Below are 18,765 nucleotides of genomic sequence, written 5' to 3'. Positions count from 1 at the left end.
AAAAACTTACTCAAGGCCTAGTCCATTTTCATTTTCTAAATGAATTTTTTTTTTACCTAAACCCATCCTTCAAACTTATATTTTTGTCCAAATTTTCTTACTTTTTAAATAAACTATTGTTCAGTTCGACTAATAGGGCCTATTAAAGATATAATAAAATATTTTAAAAGAAAAACGTATGAATATTTCAAAATTGCTTTTGAATAAAAATAAATAAACTGTTTACCGGCCGATTTATTGTCACTCATCTTCCTAAGTCATTGCAAATGATTAAGATTTTGCTTCTTCAATATTTTTTAATTTCCTGTCGGATTTGGGCATGCTCAATTGGACCATTTGTTCTCCTTTTAATTTAAAATTCAAGGTAAATATGGATGAGATTTTATATGTTGTAAAATTCCATTCATTTCCTATGTAAAAAATTACATATCGAGATGCATTATTAATATATATATTAATAAATAATTTTAAAAGTAGATGTAATTATTATATTTTTAATAAACAATATTTTGTCACGTATTAAATTATACGCATTAAATATAAATATATTTTAAATCTCCAAACGTAATATTATTGATATTGTTGTCAATAAAGGAGGATGTCGTTCAAGTGTCTTTGAAACGCTATGAATAATTCTAAATATTATGTAAAAAAAAATAGATATGATCGAATTTATAATTTACAGTAAAAATACTTTAAAAGCTGAAATTTTATTTTATTATTACCAAGTAGTAATAGAAAATAATGATAATGATTATAATGGTAGTAACTATCATAATGAATCCACAATTCAACATAATCAAGTTGGAGAAATTAAAGTGTCTGTGGGATCAAAATCAAATCAAGGTTAAAAAATTGAATCAAAGATTAAATGATATAAAAATATTAAAATAACAAGTTCATTAATTAATATATATATATATATATATATATATATATATATATATATATATATATATCCTCGCTATTTTATAATAAACTATATTTATATCATGTGTAATGCACGAGTTATTCGTTTGTTATATAAAATTATTATTTAAATATTTATCTATTAATAAAAATTGTTCATGAAATAATATTTTGAATATATAAACTAAATTTTAAAAATATACTTAAGTTTAAAATATAATATAATGTTTAAATAAAAATATTAAAATATATGCAAATAATTTCAATAGCATATTTCATTTTTTAGTTCACATTTACTTATTTTTTAATTTTATTGTTTTATATATTTTTATTTTTTAATATTTTTTAATATTTAAATTATTTGTTGACATGACAAATAGTATTATTATATTAGCATGAAGTATATATGAACTATAACATCATTAAAAAAATAATATTTTAGTTGGTATTTCCGTTTGACTATTTTTAAAAAGTTAATGGTCAAATTTAACTAAAAAATAAGAATAAAAATTAAATTGACAAAAAATAAAACGATGAGGACTAAACATATTATTGTACCAATATATTTACTGAAAAGAAAATTGTTACATCTTAAATCAATTCCGCTAACACAAAAATTGAAATCTCCTTGTGCTTTTTTTCCGCTCTACAACTATGACTTACATTCTTTGACTAAAATCTATAGTTTTAACAAAGTTTTTACAGGGAGAAGAAAACAGGTTTGAAGAACTGTGATTTACTGATGGAGAAAGAAAAAAATGTAAAAGATTTTGTGGTAGTTGCAAGGTAATTATTGTAAGAACTAAGTGTTAATATACTATGTATTAGCAAAAAAAGATGATTAGCAGTTTCTAACACTCAATGAAGTATCATTGAACACCCACCAAAACAATATCCTTGATAAATACACCAACCCAAAATTATATTTTGTGTAATATATTTGTATTGAATTCTCCTTTGAAGCTCAACCTAAAATTATTGAATCCTTGTCTCTGCTTCTCTCCTGTTCTTCAGTTCCAACACAGACAAAAGTGATCCATTTGCAAAGCCAGACAAGGTAAGCTCACATTCTCTGTAAGAGACACCCAAAGCTAATGTTCCATTCATTCTTTTCCAAGATCTTTTTACTCATTTTGTTGATTTTTCTTACAGGTTTTAGAGCTAGAGGGATAAAAATTCATGTCATAACTAGCTTCAATGGAATTTGCAGATTATGGACAAGTGTCTGTAAGTTGCTGGTCATTTGAAGCTTTAGAGATAAGAGGCTTTTGAGTTGGTGTAAGGTGGTCTTAATATTTAAACATGGCTGAAATGGGTTTTGGTTTCTTCGATTGTTTACTAATTTTGTCATTGTTGTTCAAGCATGTTACTTGTCAACTACCCAACACAGATTATTTTTATGTCTCTGATTTCCTGAAGAAAATGGGCTCAAACTCTTACATGTCCCACAACAACAACTCTATTCCTGTTTTTACATGGAAAGGGGTACAATGTGATGCCAAAGGGGAGAATGTTATTGGTTTAAAGGCTTCTGGTTTAGGCCTAACTGGTTTGATTCCTGATTCCACCATTGGCAAGCTAACCAAGCTTCGGTTTTTGGATCTTAGCAACAACAGAATCACAGCTTTGCCTTCGGATTTATGGAGTTTAGGGTCACTCAAGAGACTTAACCTCTCCTGTAATAAAATTACAGGGTCTCTCTCTAACAACATTGGCAACTTTGGTCGGCTACAAGTTGTTGATCTTTCAGACAATGATTTCTCTGGGGAAATACCTGAAACTATAAGTTCCCTGGTAAGTTTGCAAACTCTTAAGCTTGCTGGGAATGGATTTGAAGGAAGTATTCCAACAGGTATTCTAAGGTGCTGGTCTTTGGTTTCGCTCGATCTCTCCTCCAATCGTCTTAATGGTACCTTGCCAGATGGTCTCACTGCAGCATTTCCTAAGCTCAAATATTTGAACCTTGCCAGAAATGAGATTTATGGCAACTTGTTTCAAGGTGACATTCATCAGGTAAATTTCAACTGGTCTCATTTGGTTTATTTAGACTTGTCTGAAAACCGGCTTAGTGGCGAAATTTTCGTAAACCTGAGTCAAGCTCTTAATCTTAGACACCTTAATCTTGCATATAATCGATTTGCTAGACAAAAATTCCCGAGAATCGGAATGCTTTCGAGTTTAGAGTATCTCAATTTGTCTAAAACCAGCCTCGTCGGTCATATTCCGAGTGAAATTTCAGAACTGAGTTATTTACATACAATTGATGTTTCATCAAACAATTTGAGTGGAGAAATCCCTGTTCCTGTCTTGCAAAAACTGCCATTGATGAAGAGATTCAACTTCTCTTACAACAACTTAACCCTTTGTGCTTCAGGTTTCTCCCTTGACACCTTTGAAACAGCCTTTTATGGTTCATTAAACAGTTGTCCCATTGCTGCAAATCCTGTCCTGTTCAAAAGAAGAGCTCATATACACAAAGTTTTCACTCTTAACCTTGCTTTAGCTTTAACCCTTGCCATGGTCTGCTTGCTCGCCGGTTTGCTATTCTTAGCCTTTAATTGCAGAAAGAAATCTAGGACATGGCTAGTTAAACAACCTTCATATAAAGAAGAACAAAATATGTCAGGTCCGTTTTCTTTCCAAACCGATTCGACCACATGGGTGGCTGATGTTAAACATGCAACATCAGTCCCTGTAATGATGTTTGAGAAACCATTGTTAAACATCACATTTGCAGACCTCTTGTCTGCAACATCAAATTTCAGTATAAGCACCTTAGTGTCAGAAGGGAAATTTGGGCCTGTTTACAGAGGATTTCTGCCTGGTGGGATCTATGTAGCTGTTAAAATCTTGGTTCATGGATCAACATTGACTGACCATGAAGTTGCAAGAGAGCTCGAGTATCTTGGTCGAATCAAACACCCGAATCTTGTCCCGTTAATCGGATATTGCTTGGCTGGGGATCAAAGGATTGCCATATATGATCACATGGAGAATGGAAACTTGCAGGACTTGTTACATGATACTCGGGAAGAAGACTCTGAAGGGCTATCAACATTAACAACATGGACATTTCGACACAAAATAGCACTCGGCATTGCACGAGCATTGGCGTTTCTTCACCATGGCTGCTCACCTCCATTAGTCCACAAAGATGTTAAAGCTAGTAGTGTTTATCTTGACTTGAACTTGGAGCCTAGATTGTCGGATTTTGGATTGGCTAAACTTTTTGGAACTAGTCTAGAGGATGATGAAATTAGCGGTAGATCACCTGCATATGTACCACCAGAGTTTTCCCAGCTGGAATCCGATGATACCCCCACACCAAAATCTGATGTATATTGCTTCGGTGTTGTTTTGTTTGAGCTAATCACAGGGAAAAAGCCGATCAGAGACGATTATCCTGAGGAACAAGAAGCAAATTTGGTTAGTTGGGTTAGAGGATTGGTGAGAAAAAACCAAGGTTCAAAAGCCATTGATCCTAAAATTCGTGATACAGGAGCAGTTTACCAAATGGAGGAAGCCCTCAAGATTGCATATCTGTGTACGGCTGAACTTCCTACAAAGCGACCAAGCATGCAACAAATTGTTGGCCTTCTCAAGGATATTGAACCCACAGCTTCTCAATGAAGAACAATGACTATAAATTGGCAAATCAGTTTGGTTTTATCCTATGCCACCATGGGAGGGTGAGGATGGTTGTATCCGTTAAACTCTCCTTTAAATTATAATTTTTATATACAAGAGTTTATTACTTGAAAATTGCCAATCAAATTTATAAAATCTTGTTTGTTAACTCGAGTTGTTCAAATCTATTTACATTGAAAGTTTAATTTATTATTATATCAATCATAATTATGTACAATTAATAAAAAATAATAACTATCATGATAATGTTCTTTGGTTGTTCACTTTTAAAATTGAACAAGATTAAATTACTCCAATTTTATTTTTGAGAGAAATCAATTTACTCAATCGAACGGAAAAAGTGTTTTTACCTATCTATTAACCAAAGGATCTAAGAATCTAATTTTTAGCGTATAAAAAAATGATCTCTAATCACTAAAGTCTTCAACTATACAAAAAAAAATTGTATATCAAACTATGAACCTCCATGACAGACAGGCTTCCATCAATAGCACATTCACCAGTTAAATTTTCATTTACTTTTTCAGAAATCTACAAACTAGCAAATTCATGATGCACAAGTATTCATGAAAGTTTTTATACACAAAACCACCTTCATTACCACCCAAAAGCGTAGTGAATTAATCAATGTGGGTGAACGGATGATTAAACCTGAAGCACCATCTGCCATCTGTCAACATCATTCGCAGGAGAAACTCAATTCATCGATAGCTATGGATAATTCTGATTCGATCACACTAACACTATTATCGGGTTTTTTTTCTTCAGCCCTCTCTTTGATCTCAACTTCTTTTCCTTCTGCTGCTGTTGTACACTCCTGGAATCTGAAACAGCCCGTGAGATGGTCGTTTGTTATTCCTGCTACTTGCATGAACGAGTAGATGACCGTTGGCCCCACACTTCGAAAACCCCTTCTTACCAGATCTTTGCTTATGACATCTGCTTTTGGGGTTTTAACAGGAACCTGGCGAGGATATCTGAATTTGCTTATTATAGGCTTGTGGTTCACAAAACTCCAAATATATTCATCAAATGACCCAAACTCATCTATAACCTGCCATCACCAAAATCTGCAAAAAGTTAGTTGCAACGATAATCATAGCCATTATGGAGAGTGCAATTATGGTACTTATTGCTGTAACAATGGCTAGTGGTTCCGGATGGAAAGTAAATTAATCACATGAATGACTTGGCATTTACCAACTATTAAGCAAGCTGGCATCTAATTGATACAAATAATTAAGTTTCCTCATGCTCAAAAAAAATGATTATATATGACAAATTATCTATTTTTGTCTTATGGTTTGTCCCATATGATAAAAGACTGCTTGGAGGGTTTAGGACCACTTTTCAGCTACTTTTCACCTAACCTCCTCAAATAAGTGATCAATAAGCAATTTTATATTTGGCTAATCACTTGTTAAAACAAGAGAATGATGCAAACTGGTCCCAAATATTGGACGTAACAATCAACCCAATGAGCTCTATATTGGGAGATAGTAAAGAAGATGGCAGAAATATGCTATATATTGCAAGATAAGCGACAAATTATAACTTCACTGTGTAAACTTTAGTAGAGCAACATATTCCGTCTAGCTTACAGACTGTTGTTAGTTTATGCTGCTTAGAAGTGATTTAGTGAGCAGCCAAGCACTACTTTTCATGCCAAGCAAGGTAAAAATAGTGAAAAGAAGAATGTGAATCTACCTTAGATATTTGGCGTGCATTCTCAATAATAGCTCGAAGCTTTAGTTCTGATAACAAAGAACTTGACACGCTACCAGGTGCTATTAACTTCTTCTCATTCAATTTTGATACAGCGGCAGGATCAAAATCCATGAAAACTTCCCTGCATAAAGATACACATCCGCAATGAATCTGCTTATTCAATGAAGTAAGATGGAATTTCTGTCCAAACAATACCTAAACATTTGCCTTTTGCTTAAGATAGCAGGCCATGTAAGTTCAGATAATGCACCCGAAAGTACAAGCAGCTCAAACAATTTCCTGCATGTGGATAATAATATCAATCAAACTATTTATCAAATGAAATTCTTTTTATCAATAACCAGACAGAGCACTATTACGATCACATACTTGTCATCGTGTACAGGAACTCCCCACTCTTCATCATGGAAAGTGGCATAACTTGGATCTGACCCCAACAAACAAAAATAAGTCAGCCAAAAACATGAAATAAGAAAAACCAGAGCATCAAGGGAACCACACTGGAATGCCTTCATTAAATGAAATAAAACTCCCTCAAAAATTAGGGATCACTTGAGGATGTATCCCTAACGGATTGCAATAGTCTGATAGACAGTTCTTCACTTTGAAGACAATACCTGAATCTCTGAAAGTGTAACTAATTTGCATTCATGTAATTACTGTCATACAATGTGCTTGGTGATAACCATGCAAAACTTGCAAGCAAATGGAATGTGCATATGAAGTCAGAAAGATAAATATAAGGCAACTTAACTGCTCAATTTAAAACATTAAAATCTGCAAAGCATCGAGTCACAACCTTCCTTGTGCACCATATTTATAGTTAGTGAACCTAATCCAATACGGCAACATCAAGACTGGAGAACTTGAAAAGCATAAATTACACAAAAAATTGCTTTGTTCTTAGTGCAGAACCACAAAAATTATATCCTATTTCTAGTGCCAGCAGCCATTGCCACCCCAAGTAATTCTTCTGGTTATGACATTCAAAAGTTAAATGTAGAGGAATATGCTCTAACCTGATTCTCAGACAAGCTTCTGCAGTTATTACAACAGTTGAAAGCAGTCTCAAGGAAGAAATTTGACACAATTTCTAATCAATCAGGACTGAACACTGTAAAATTATAACGACACAACAACACACCTGTATTTGGTGTCACCCACGCACATCTCTTTTTCTGATGTGAACCATCAGATGGCGAATCCGAACCACTATCAGAAACAAAGCTTCTTGGCTTTGACGCATATGGCTTCCTCCTACTTCCAACACTATTTGACCGAATTAACCTACCAGTAGATGCTCGACTGTGAAATGAATCCGTGGAAGCATCCGATGAGCATGAAGCATTTAGTGATAAATTAGAATGTAATAACTTCTCATGGCGACGAAGCACTGAAGGAACACTGACAGAATGTTTCTTCGGAGAAAGTGAACTAACAATAGATGATGGAAGGGATTTTTTCTCCTCTGTTGCAGTGACCTCAGCTGGAGACTTTTCAACCTTCCTCAAAGGCTTTGAAGCTGGTTTTCTTGCACTCAATGAACCGGCCTTGTTCCCTGCCGGTCCCAGTACAGGCCGTGCCTCGGAATCAGGAGCATTCATTGACCTCAATCTCGGTGCACCCAACATAGATTGAGAAAAACTCACAAACACAGACACTAACTATAGAGATCTCAGCTTTTTGTAACCGCAAAGCAATCCTAAGTTCTCATTTTAGCAGCTCTTTAGTTCACTCCAATCCCCACCCTAAACATTGCCTATTCAACCCTCAAAATTATAAAAACCCACTGACAAAAATCCAGTAAAACATCACATTCCTCAAAATACAAAGCTTCAACCACTTCAAAAAAACCTTTAACAGCCCTTTGAAAACTCAGAAACTAGATCTCAGCTTTTCACCAGACAACCTCAAATTTACAATTCTACCACTCCAACCTTCACTCAAATCCTCAAAAACCCACACAGCTCTCTCTCTCATTACCATCCAGAGCATACCTTACAAGAACCCTGACAACCCCCATTTTCCCTTATCCTCAAAGTCTCCAACTCAGCTCGGAAGCCCTAAAAATCAATACCCAAAGTTAGAGAAAAATGAGATTACTTCTATAAAAAGGTTTAAATTTTGAAAGTGAAGAAAAAAAAAAGGATCACATTGTATATTAATTCAAATTATTTAGCCTCGAAAAAACAGAGATTCCATTCTGCATTGTGGAAAACGAGAGAGAAAGCGTTTCTGTTACCTCAAAAGAAAAAGTTAGTGCAGTGTTTGTTTGTGAAACTGCGTCGTTTGGTTTCAGTCACTGTCTTAAGGGAAAAAACTGACAAATTTGCTGACAATTCAGTACTTTCTTTCTCTTTCATTTTCCCGAGAAAATTTGATCGGAGACTTGAAAAGAAACCGAGAGAAGAAAAAAAAAAGGGTTCGATCTTTAGGAATCGAATTTTCTCTCTATAATTTAGAGCAAGAAGTAAAGAACCAATGAGTGGAAAAGAGAGAATAGTGAAGATTGGCTTTTGTTCGCAGTATTTTATTGAAGAGTGACCGGTTTATTACCTGCTATTCCCGGTTACTTTTTTTTTTTAATTTGAAAATGGATAAAGTCTAGTTCTAAACTTGCCAATTTTTACTATATCCTCTGAACTTACCAGCTTTTCACAATTTAGTCCATAAATTTAGATGAAAGGGAAAAGGAGGTGTTGTTAATTCCGGCTGATTTGGAATCCCAAAAATCGGTATATTAGCTTTGCTTGGTAGGATGTTTTCTTATCGCAAGTGTAGTTCATTTTTTGGCTATGAGAAACACAACGGTGAATCTTTAGTAAAGATATCTTATTTGGGGAAAAAGTGATTTTTGTTTAAATTTTTTCATGAGATAGACATTGAACAAGTGATCAATGGAACGCCTTGGACTTTTAACAATCACTCGTTGGTGATCCACGAATTAGGGGAAAATGAAGATATGATGCAAATCTCACTGGTTTTCTCATCTTTTTGGATCCAGGTACATGATCTCCCTCCAGGTTTTTATTCAGAACCTGTAGTAATACAATTGAGAAACTTTATTGGGAAAGTCATAGAATATAATATGAAGTAAATAAATTGGGGAATGAAGAACTATCTCTGAATTCGGGTTCAAATGGATATTAGGCGCCCTTTAAAGAGATGAAACAAAATTATGATTTTTCCACCAAAGTTCATTTATGTGAATTTCCAATATGAAAGGCTAATGTTATTTTGTTTTATGTGCAGGTGTTTAGGCCATAATGACAATTTCTGCCTTGTTAGACTTAGCCAAGGCTCGAAAGAGGTGGAATTGGGGTGGAGTTTGGTGTTAAAGACACAATCGAGGAAGGCTTTCGCCACAAACAATGTTTGGCTGAGGAAGGGTGACGATGGAGATTCTGGAGAAGCAAATTAGGGAAGGCAAGATTTTGGGTGAAATTTTAGGGATGGTATTAGGAGAAAATCATGGAATAATGTCAATCCAATATTAGGCTTTAATTTGGAGGGATTTTCAAATCAAAAGGATGCGAATAAGGGTGGATCTTCACATGGTCTGGGTCAAATTGAAATGGAGCATAACTTAAAAAAAGCCCAATGGTGATGAGGAACGGAAAAAAAAAAAAGCCTCGCCCAAACAATTTGGTTTCTAATGTTTTTGTTTTGATGGATTCATTAGAAACTATTGTTGAGCGATCTGATGCTTGCAACCAATTGATATTGGCGGCTGCCAAGGGGCTAACCAACCAAGAGAAATGAAAATTTTAAGTTGGAATGCTCGGGGTTTGGCAGGTTATTTGAAGGTTTCAGCATTCGTTGAAGTTTTATCATCTCAAACTTGTCTTCTTTATGGAGACTAAATTAAATGACAACCAAATGAGAAATGTACTTAAAAGATGTGGTTTTCAAAATGGAATTGACGCCCAAGCAGATGGGGCACAAGGTGGACTATGTTTAGCATGGAATGGGAATTATTTGATTAATGTTCAAAGTTATTTGACAAACCATATTGGTGTAGAGATTCAGACAGAGGGAGAAGTTTTGAAGTGGAGGTTTATGGGATTTTATGGAGCCTTGAATGTTCGGAATAGATAAATAACTTCGGATTTGTTGCGACGATTAGGAGAAAATCATGATTTGCCATGGTTAGTTTGTGGCAATTTCAATGAGATTTTATATTTTTTTGAGAAGTCTAGGGGGAATGCTGAAAGAAGATAAATGTATAGAGGAATTTCATAAGGTGTTAAAGGAATGTCAGCTTATGGATATTGACTATTCAGGGCCATGGTTCATTTGGGAGAGGGGGAATTTACTAAAAATAAATATCATATGAGTGACAAATATTGAATGGATGTCTATGTTCACTGATTATTCTATTCGACATTTACCCCATTTTTTTTCAAATTATTGTCCTCTTTTTATTCAAACAAATAAGACAAACATAAGATAAAGGAAAATAAGATTCAGATTTAAAAATTGGTGGTTAGTGGAGGAATCTTGTGAAGAGGAAATAAGGCGAATATGGGATAGTGGTACAAGAAGGGCGTTGGAGAAGTTGAAGATTGGTTTACAAGAATGGGTTGTGCAAATTAAAGAGAAGAGAATGGGGCTGACGCAAAACCTTACTAAAAGGTTGGATTATTTAAACAAGCTAGATAGAGATGATGAGACAATGGTAGAATTGATTGATGTTAAAATACATCTTAAAATAGAGATGGAAAAAGAATAGATGTATTTGGAGCAAAATGCACGTGCAAATTGGTTGCGAATGAGAGACATAAATACGTTATATTTCCATAATTTTGCTTCCCAAACGGAGGAGTATGAATCGCATTCATAGATTACAGAATGGGGAAGGAGAAATGACATCATATGCTCATAAGATGAAAAGGATTGCTCGTGATTATTTTAGTAACACTTTCTCTACAACAGGTATTAGCAACTTGAAGCACGTTTTGTCTAGAGTGGATAGATGTATAACAGATAGCATGAATCAGATGTTGACTACTGACTACACAGAAGAGGAGGTTTATTTAGCTTTAAAGAATATGCGTCCAACAACAACATTAGAGGCTAATTGTTTTTCAACTCTTTTCTTCTAGAAATTTTGGCATATTATTGGACAAGAGGTCAGTTCTTTTTGTCTTGAGATTCTTAATAAAGGTTAGTCGTTGGAAGCTCTGAATGTTAGAAATATTGTGCTAATTCCAAAAATTAGTCATCCTTCGAATTTAACAAATTTTTGCCTTATAAGCTCATGTTTGGTTTTATACAAAATGATATCAAAGATGGTAGCTGAAAATTGATAGTGGACAATGTTCTCCTTGCTTACGAAATTTTACATACGTTTAAGTAGAAAAGGGCGGATAGGAGAGGCTTTATGGCGTTGAAACTGGATATGAGTAAGGCTTATGATCGTGTTGAATGGATTTTTGTTAGAAGTATGATGTTATGAATAGGTTTTGCAAGATCGTAGGTTGATTTCATTTATGAATTGCATAAGTACTATCTTATACTTAGTTATTATGAATGGTGAAAAAAGGAGAGATTTTTAATCCGACGAAAGGATTATGTTAGGGGGACCCGTTGTAACACCCCGTACCCGAGACCGTTGCCGGAGTCGAACATGAGGTGTTAACGGACTTAATTCATTAATTAAACAGCTCATACAATTCATTTTAAAATTTCCAGACAAGCTGGCTAACTGCATCACAGTCGCTTTAAAAATCATATCTCGAGTTACAAAACTCAAAATCCAATTCCGTAAATTTTTCCTGAAACTAGACTCATATATATATCTACTAATTTTTTCTAGAATTTTGGTTGGGCCAATTAGTACAGTTTATTAGTTAAAGTCTCCCTGTTTCAGGGTTCAACTACTCTGACCTCTGTGTATTACGAATCAGATATCTCCTGTACAGAGCTTCAATGACTATGACGTTTGTTTCTAATAAAACTAGACTCAATAATAAATCTGTACATATAAAGCGTGACTTCTAATTATCTTTGTAAAATTTATGGTGAATTTCCAAAGTCAGAACAGGGATCCAGAAATCGCTCTGGCCCTGTTTTACAAAAATTTAAACATCTCATAAAATATAGCTCATATACCTGTTTCGCTTATTCCATATGAAAATAGACTCATCAAGCTTCGATTCCATAACTTATTCATTATTTAATTCCATTTCTACTATTTTTAGTGATTTTTCAAACTCATGTCACTGCTGCTGTCTGAATCTATTTTATGGTAAATTTTACCTATTTCATGGTTTCCATGGATTAGCTAGCAATTTGACATACATAATACCAAATATGATCATGATTAGCCATTCCAATGGCTAATCATTACCAAGCATTTCTATTTCCATACCACTCAATAACCATATCATAAGACCATATATACAAAATGATTATAATGCTATACATGCCATACTCAAAATATACAAGCCATTATGCTAAGATGGTATACGGATAGTGTGAGCGTGCCTCCGACCGCTTCCGATTTCCGAGCTGGCTTGTCAACACTACAAGGAATGAAAAGGAGGAGTAAGCATAAATGCTTAGTAAGCTCACATGCAAATAGCAAGTAACATAACCATATAAGCAAACATAAAACATCATTTGCATAATCATCACCAAGACATTCATATCACCTTTTCATTTATCATCTTACCATATTGTTGTTATATCGAGTTTTCAACCCGAGGGTTAAGTACATACCTGTTCAAAGTATCCATTTCACAACACTTACCAATACGTCCCTTTCATCTTGAGTATTCCTCCATTTGAGTAGAACTTTACCCGTTGAACACATCGAATATAATTCGGATACATGGAAAGTTTGCACATAAGTGCCACATATGTAGCCAAGCTACCACGTAACCCGCCCATAAGCGAACTCGGACTTAACTCAACGAGCTCGGGCGTTCGCATCCATAAGTGAACTCGGACTCAACTCAACGAGCTCGGATGCCTAGTTACATCTCTCGAACTCGGACTCAACTCAACGAGTTCGGACATTCGCATCCATAAGTGAACTCGGACTCAACTCAACGAGTTCGGATGCCCAAACATCCTAGTGACATGTCACTTGTATCCTAATCCTTTCCTAAGGTTCAACGGGACCTTTTTTCCCAATTATGCGTCTCAACCATCTCCTACGGAATGTCGATACCGATACTCGGTAATATTTCACATTTCATTTTCCAAGTATATCACATAATTTGACATATTATCAAACAATTGTCACAAGTATGATATTTCATAATAATTATCATATCATTTAAATAACATAAAAACATTTAAAATAATAACTATGTTACCAACATTTACATATGAACTTACCTCGTATGCTAAAATGGCTATTTTACCATTTCGTCCCACAACTTGGTATTTTCCCATTTTAGCCCGAATTTCAGTTTTCCTTGCTCTATCATTTAAAATATAGTCTAATTAGGACTCACATTATTCAAATTGACCCAAAATCATATTTTGGAAAAATTACAATTTTGCCCCTAAACTTTTGCATATTTACACTTTTGCCCCAAAGCTCGTAAATTAAAATTCAGCCTATTTTCTTATGTTTTATGACATGCTGATCATTTTTCCTTCTATGGCAACATCAAATTCTCACTCTAACATGTACTTATGACTATTAGGTATTTTTACCGATTAAGCCCTTTTGCTCGTTTTCACTTAAAACCGAGTAGCACAAGTTGTCTAACATAATTTAAAACCTCATATTCTATCATAAAACACCAAAATACACAAATTTCACCTATGGGTATTTTTCCAAATATAAACCTAGGTTAAATTATTGCTAGCATAAGCTAAATCGAGCTAACGGACTCCAAAACGTAAAATCATTAAAACGAGGGTAGAACGGACTTACAATCGAGCTTGGAAGCTTGAAAACCCTAGCCATGGTTTCTCCTTGCTATATTCGGCCATGGGGTTGAAGATGAGCAAAATTGGCTTTTAATTTTGTATTTTAATTCATTTTACCCTAAATGACCAAAATGCCCTTACTACTAAACTTTCCAAAATTCCATCCATGTCCAATTTTGTCCATAGACTTAGAAATTGGTAAAATTACTCTTTAAGACCTCCTAATTAATATTTCAAAACAATTTCATACTAGAAACTTCTAGAATGCAAGTTTTGCAAATTATTCGATTTAGTCCCTAATTTCAATTTAAGACTATGCATAAAATTTCTTCACGAAATTTTCACACAATCATGCAATCATATCATAGACCTTAAAATAATCATAAAATAATTATTTCTATCTCGTATTTTGTGGTCACGAAGCCACTATTCCGACTAGGCCCAAAATCGGATATTACAACTCTCCCCTTCGTGGATTTTCGTCCCGAAAATCTTACCGAAAGCGGTCTTCACTTTTAATCTCATATTCGTGTCAAGAACTTGCACTTAGACTGTACCTCCAATACATCTCTTCAATTTCTCATATGATCTAAAAGCTTACGCCTCAACTCTCAACTGTTCTTAAACTTTCAACCCTTCTCAGTTTCCCATGATATCATGACATAAAACCCGGATCTCAACTTGATTTAATGGAGACCAGAATTCCAAGAAATCCAACAATCAAAGAGACCTGAAATTCCATGGATCTGATGAGTAGGAATTCATTCAATACAGATATGACTTGTAGATCTCGCCAAACATTTAATAATAGAATACATCACATTTTCCTCTTTCCGCCATAGAAATGATTCTGATATGGCTTCAAGAATAATCCTTCTCATTTCCATCCCAATATCAACACTGACAGGGATAATTTTGATAGATCCCAATGCTCGGCTTTAACCCCTTTAACAACTCCGATTTTATGTAACATCAGATGCTCTAAACTATCACATTACCTCACTGTCTTGAAACACATCACAATTCATACAACAATACATTACTGAAAGTCAGAAAGTCTTTGCTCAATGTAGACTAGTCTAGTTCGACGCTTGCTTACCAATATTCTCATCTATCCGAACTCTGTCAACATGTAATAAACTTTTCACTTTCACAAGATGGAAACCTTATCATTCGTAGTGACTTAAACTAATATCCAACTCTTTTCTAATAAATATACACTTCTCGTTCAAACTATTTACTCTTTTATCCGTACAAAATGAAATTCTATTATCGACTTGGGAAAATAATCCGACATAATTGTCACATGAAATCTTTCAAATAAATAATTTACCATACCGACTAAAACTCGCGCTTTTATCACCTATGCCTTTACCGATGTTAAATCCTTACACGAAATTAGAAAAATCCCAATACTAAAATTACCACATTACCAAGATCAAATTAGAAGTATAGTCATATTTGACATGATTATCACGAAGCGAAGAACCCACTTGAACATGAGTTGTAATTGACAAATTATGGAACAAAGATAACAAGAAAACCGAATAAAGAAATCCAAGATAGAGAAACCCGAATAAAGAAATCCGAATAAAGAGATCCAGATAAAGAAACCCAAGATACGATACTATGCCGAGAATCGAAAACCAAACTCATAGAGAAAATACGGAATACCCGATAATTCTTCAAAGAAAGAAAGTCCGAAGAAAACATCATTTAATCCCACTGAAATCAAATATAACAAGATCAATATATCTTCCCATACATATATATTAGATGAAGCATCAAGTAGAAGAAACAGAATCATAATATCATACGTATTCTCTCATCAATTCTTATCGATTTAAATGAAATAGAATACCGATGAAATAGAGCAATATAAATTATAAACTAGTCGACTACCAATGCTTTCATCCAACACCAAATTAGAAGACATTCCCATATAACAAGAATTTCTTCGAAGATCAATAGCCATAGAAATATTTTTGAGAACAAGTAAACACATAGAACATCTCAAAAGAGATCGCTAAATCTGTCCGATCATAACTGCACACACTCGGATAGTTCACATTTCAATTATCATTTCCCCAACTAGTTCTCCGTCACAAATTTCATATTAAACCATTCACTAAAGAAGGCCGCTTCTGAATAAATTTCGATTTACACTTTTCTCGACCTTGCACCGAGTAATTCGGTTTACCAAGGAGAATTCCTTTTCTAATCGGGACAAAGCATAACTCCAATAATTTTTACGTCAATCCGATACTTTCTTGGCTCGACTTTACTTATCAGCTCATTTTCAATCTCTAATCATACTTATAATTATTCTATCACTGTACTCTTTGGGTTCTCAACCGAAACTTATTCAATACAAATCTCATGAAATTCCATTATAAGTACCACTTGTAAGGGGAGGGTTGTAGGACCTCCGACTCGACTTTCTTATACATACACATATGACACAACTTCCATCATCATAGTAACATCATCAAAATCATGTCATTCATTCATGTTGGCTTACACCAATTTTCCTATTGTCCCATTTAGACAATATACTTATGCATACATTCTATGTTTTCTAGACACTTTACTTATCCATTCATTTAATTAAATTAATTCATGCTCATGACATTATATAAGGCCAAACAAACATAGATATTTGCATCACAATCAAAACTTTCATTTCGTGCATCATCATGTACATATCATTACAATCATACAATTCAGTCCAAAGAATTTAACATAGATAAGTTCATTTCATTATAATCCTTTATCTCATAAAAATTGTATATCATTAACATTCATCAACATTCAACGTCCAATCAAGACAAGGACATTTTCATTCAGATATGATATTATGACCTTTATTCATACCTCTACTACTTTCTATTTATTCCGTTCATCTTATCAAGTAAGCCACATACACTACATCGTATGAGCATTAAGCAAATATGGATATTTATCACAACATGAACTTTCATCTCACATATTATCACATATGTATCATAAACTTTTATTCATACTTTTCTGAACCGAGACTTATCATAATCATAATTTTACTCAAATATCTTCACATAACATTGAACATGGTCGGCACATTCGGTTGGAGAGTACCTGTCTAAATAAGACGATACTTATACGCGTCGGAAGACATCACACTATCACGATCGGTGGCATGTACAGCTAAACTTTTACACATGCTAGGTTAGTCCGAGAACCGACTAAACCTGCTCGATACCACTAAATGTAACACCTCGCACCGAGACCGTTGCGAGTCGAACACGAGGTGTTAACGGACTTAATTCATTAATTAAACATTCATACAATTCATTTTAAAATTTCCAGACAAGCTGGCTAACTGCATCACAATCGCTTTAAAAATCATATCTCGAGTTACAAAACTCAAATCCAATTCCGTAAATTTTTCCTGAAACTAGACTCATATATATATCTACTAATTGTTTTCTAGAATTTTTAGTTGGGCCAATTAGTACAGTTTATTAGTTAAAGTCTCCCTGTTTCAGGGTTCAACTACTCTGACCTCTGTGTATTACGAATCAGATATCTCCTGTACAGAGCTTCAATGACTATGACGTTTGTTTCTAATAAAACTAGACTCAATAATAAATCTGTACATATAAAGCGTGACTTCTAATTATCTTTGTAAAATTTATGGTGAATTTCCAAAGTCAGAACAGGGGATCCAGAAATCGCTCTGGCCCTGTTTTACAAAAATTTAAACATCTCATAAAATATAGCTCATATACCTGTTTCGCTTATTCCATATGAAAATAGACTCATCAAGCTTCGATTCCATAACTTATTCATTATTTAATTCCATTTCTACTATTTTTAGTGATTTTTCAAACTCACGTTACTGCTGCTGTCTGAATCTATTTTATGGTAAATTTTACCTATTTCATGGTTTCCATGGATTAGCTAGCAATTTGACATACATAATACCAAATATGATCATGATTAGCCATTCCAATGGCTAATCATTACCAAGCATTTCTATTTCCATACCACTCAATAACCATATCATAAGACCATATATACAAAATGATTATAATGCTATACATGCCATACTCAAAATATACAAGCCATTATGCTAAGATGGTATACGGATAGTGTGAGCGTGCCTCCGACCGTTTTCGATTTCCGAGCTGGCTTGTCAACACTACAAGGAATGAAAAGGAGGAGTAAGCATAAATGCTTAGTAAGCTCACATGCAAATAGCAAGTAACATAACCATATAAGCAAACATAAAACATCATTTGCATAATCATCACCAAGACATTCATATCACCTTTTCATTTATCATCTTACCATATTGTTGTTATATCGAGTTTTCAACCCGAGGGTTAAGTACATACCTGTTCAAAGTATCCATTTCACAACACTTACCAATACGTCCCTTTCATCTTGAGTATTCCTCCATTTGAGTAGAACTTTACCCGTTGAACACATCGAATATAATTCGGATACATGGAAAGTTTGCACATAAGTGCCACATATGTAGCCAAGCTACCACGTAACCCGCCCATAAGCGAACTCGGACTTAACTCAACGAGCTCGGGCGTTCGATCC

General features: G+C 34.3%; 2 protein-coding genes across 3 annotated transcripts; one reads left to right on the top strand and one right to left on the bottom strand.

Annotated features, from left to right (window-relative positions):
* The first annotated feature begins 1,458 nt into the window (after positions 1-1,458).
* On the top strand, positions 1,459-4,710 carry LOC108463123 (probable LRR receptor-like serine/threonine-protein kinase At2g24230). The gene is made up of 2 exons (XM_053023755.1): positions 1,459-1,966; positions 2,062-4,710. The coding sequence occupies exon 2, from the start codon at positions 2,212-2,214 to the stop codon at positions 4,537-4,539; it is 2,328 nt and encodes a 775-aa protein (XP_052879715.1). The 5' UTR covers positions 1,459-1,966; positions 2,062-2,211; the 3' UTR covers positions 4,540-4,710.
* A 326-nt stretch (positions 4,711-5,036) lies between these two features.
* On the bottom strand, positions 5,037-9,914 carry LOC108464216 (uncharacterized). 2 transcript variants are annotated; one of them, XM_017764380.2, is made up of 6 exons: positions 8,528-9,914; positions 7,430-8,348; positions 6,655-6,712; positions 6,481-6,564; positions 6,265-6,406; positions 5,037-5,611 (listed from the first exon to the last, which is right to left on the bottom strand). In XM_017764380.2, the coding sequence occupies exons 2-6, from the start codon at positions 7,914-7,916 to the stop codon at positions 5,237-5,239; spliced, it is 1,146 nt and encodes a 381-aa protein (XP_017619869.1). In that variant the 5' UTR covers positions 7,917-8,348; positions 8,528-9,914; the 3' UTR covers positions 5,037-5,236. The 2 variants fall into 2 exon arrangements, with proteins under 2 accessions (XP_017619869.1, XP_052879716.1); XM_053023756.1 differs by having other exon boundaries at positions 8,439-8,809.
* Positions 9,915-18,765: the final 8,851 nt, after the last annotated feature.

This window comes from Gossypium arboreum, chromosome 13 (genome assembly GCF_025698485.1).
Source record: "Gossypium arboreum isolate Shixiya-1 chromosome 13, ASM2569848v2, whole genome shotgun sequence".
Lineage (NCBI taxonomy): Eukaryota > Viridiplantae > Streptophyta > Magnoliopsida > Malvales > Malvaceae > Gossypium > Gossypium arboreum.
This window is presented reverse-complemented; position numbering and strand designations above follow the sequence as displayed.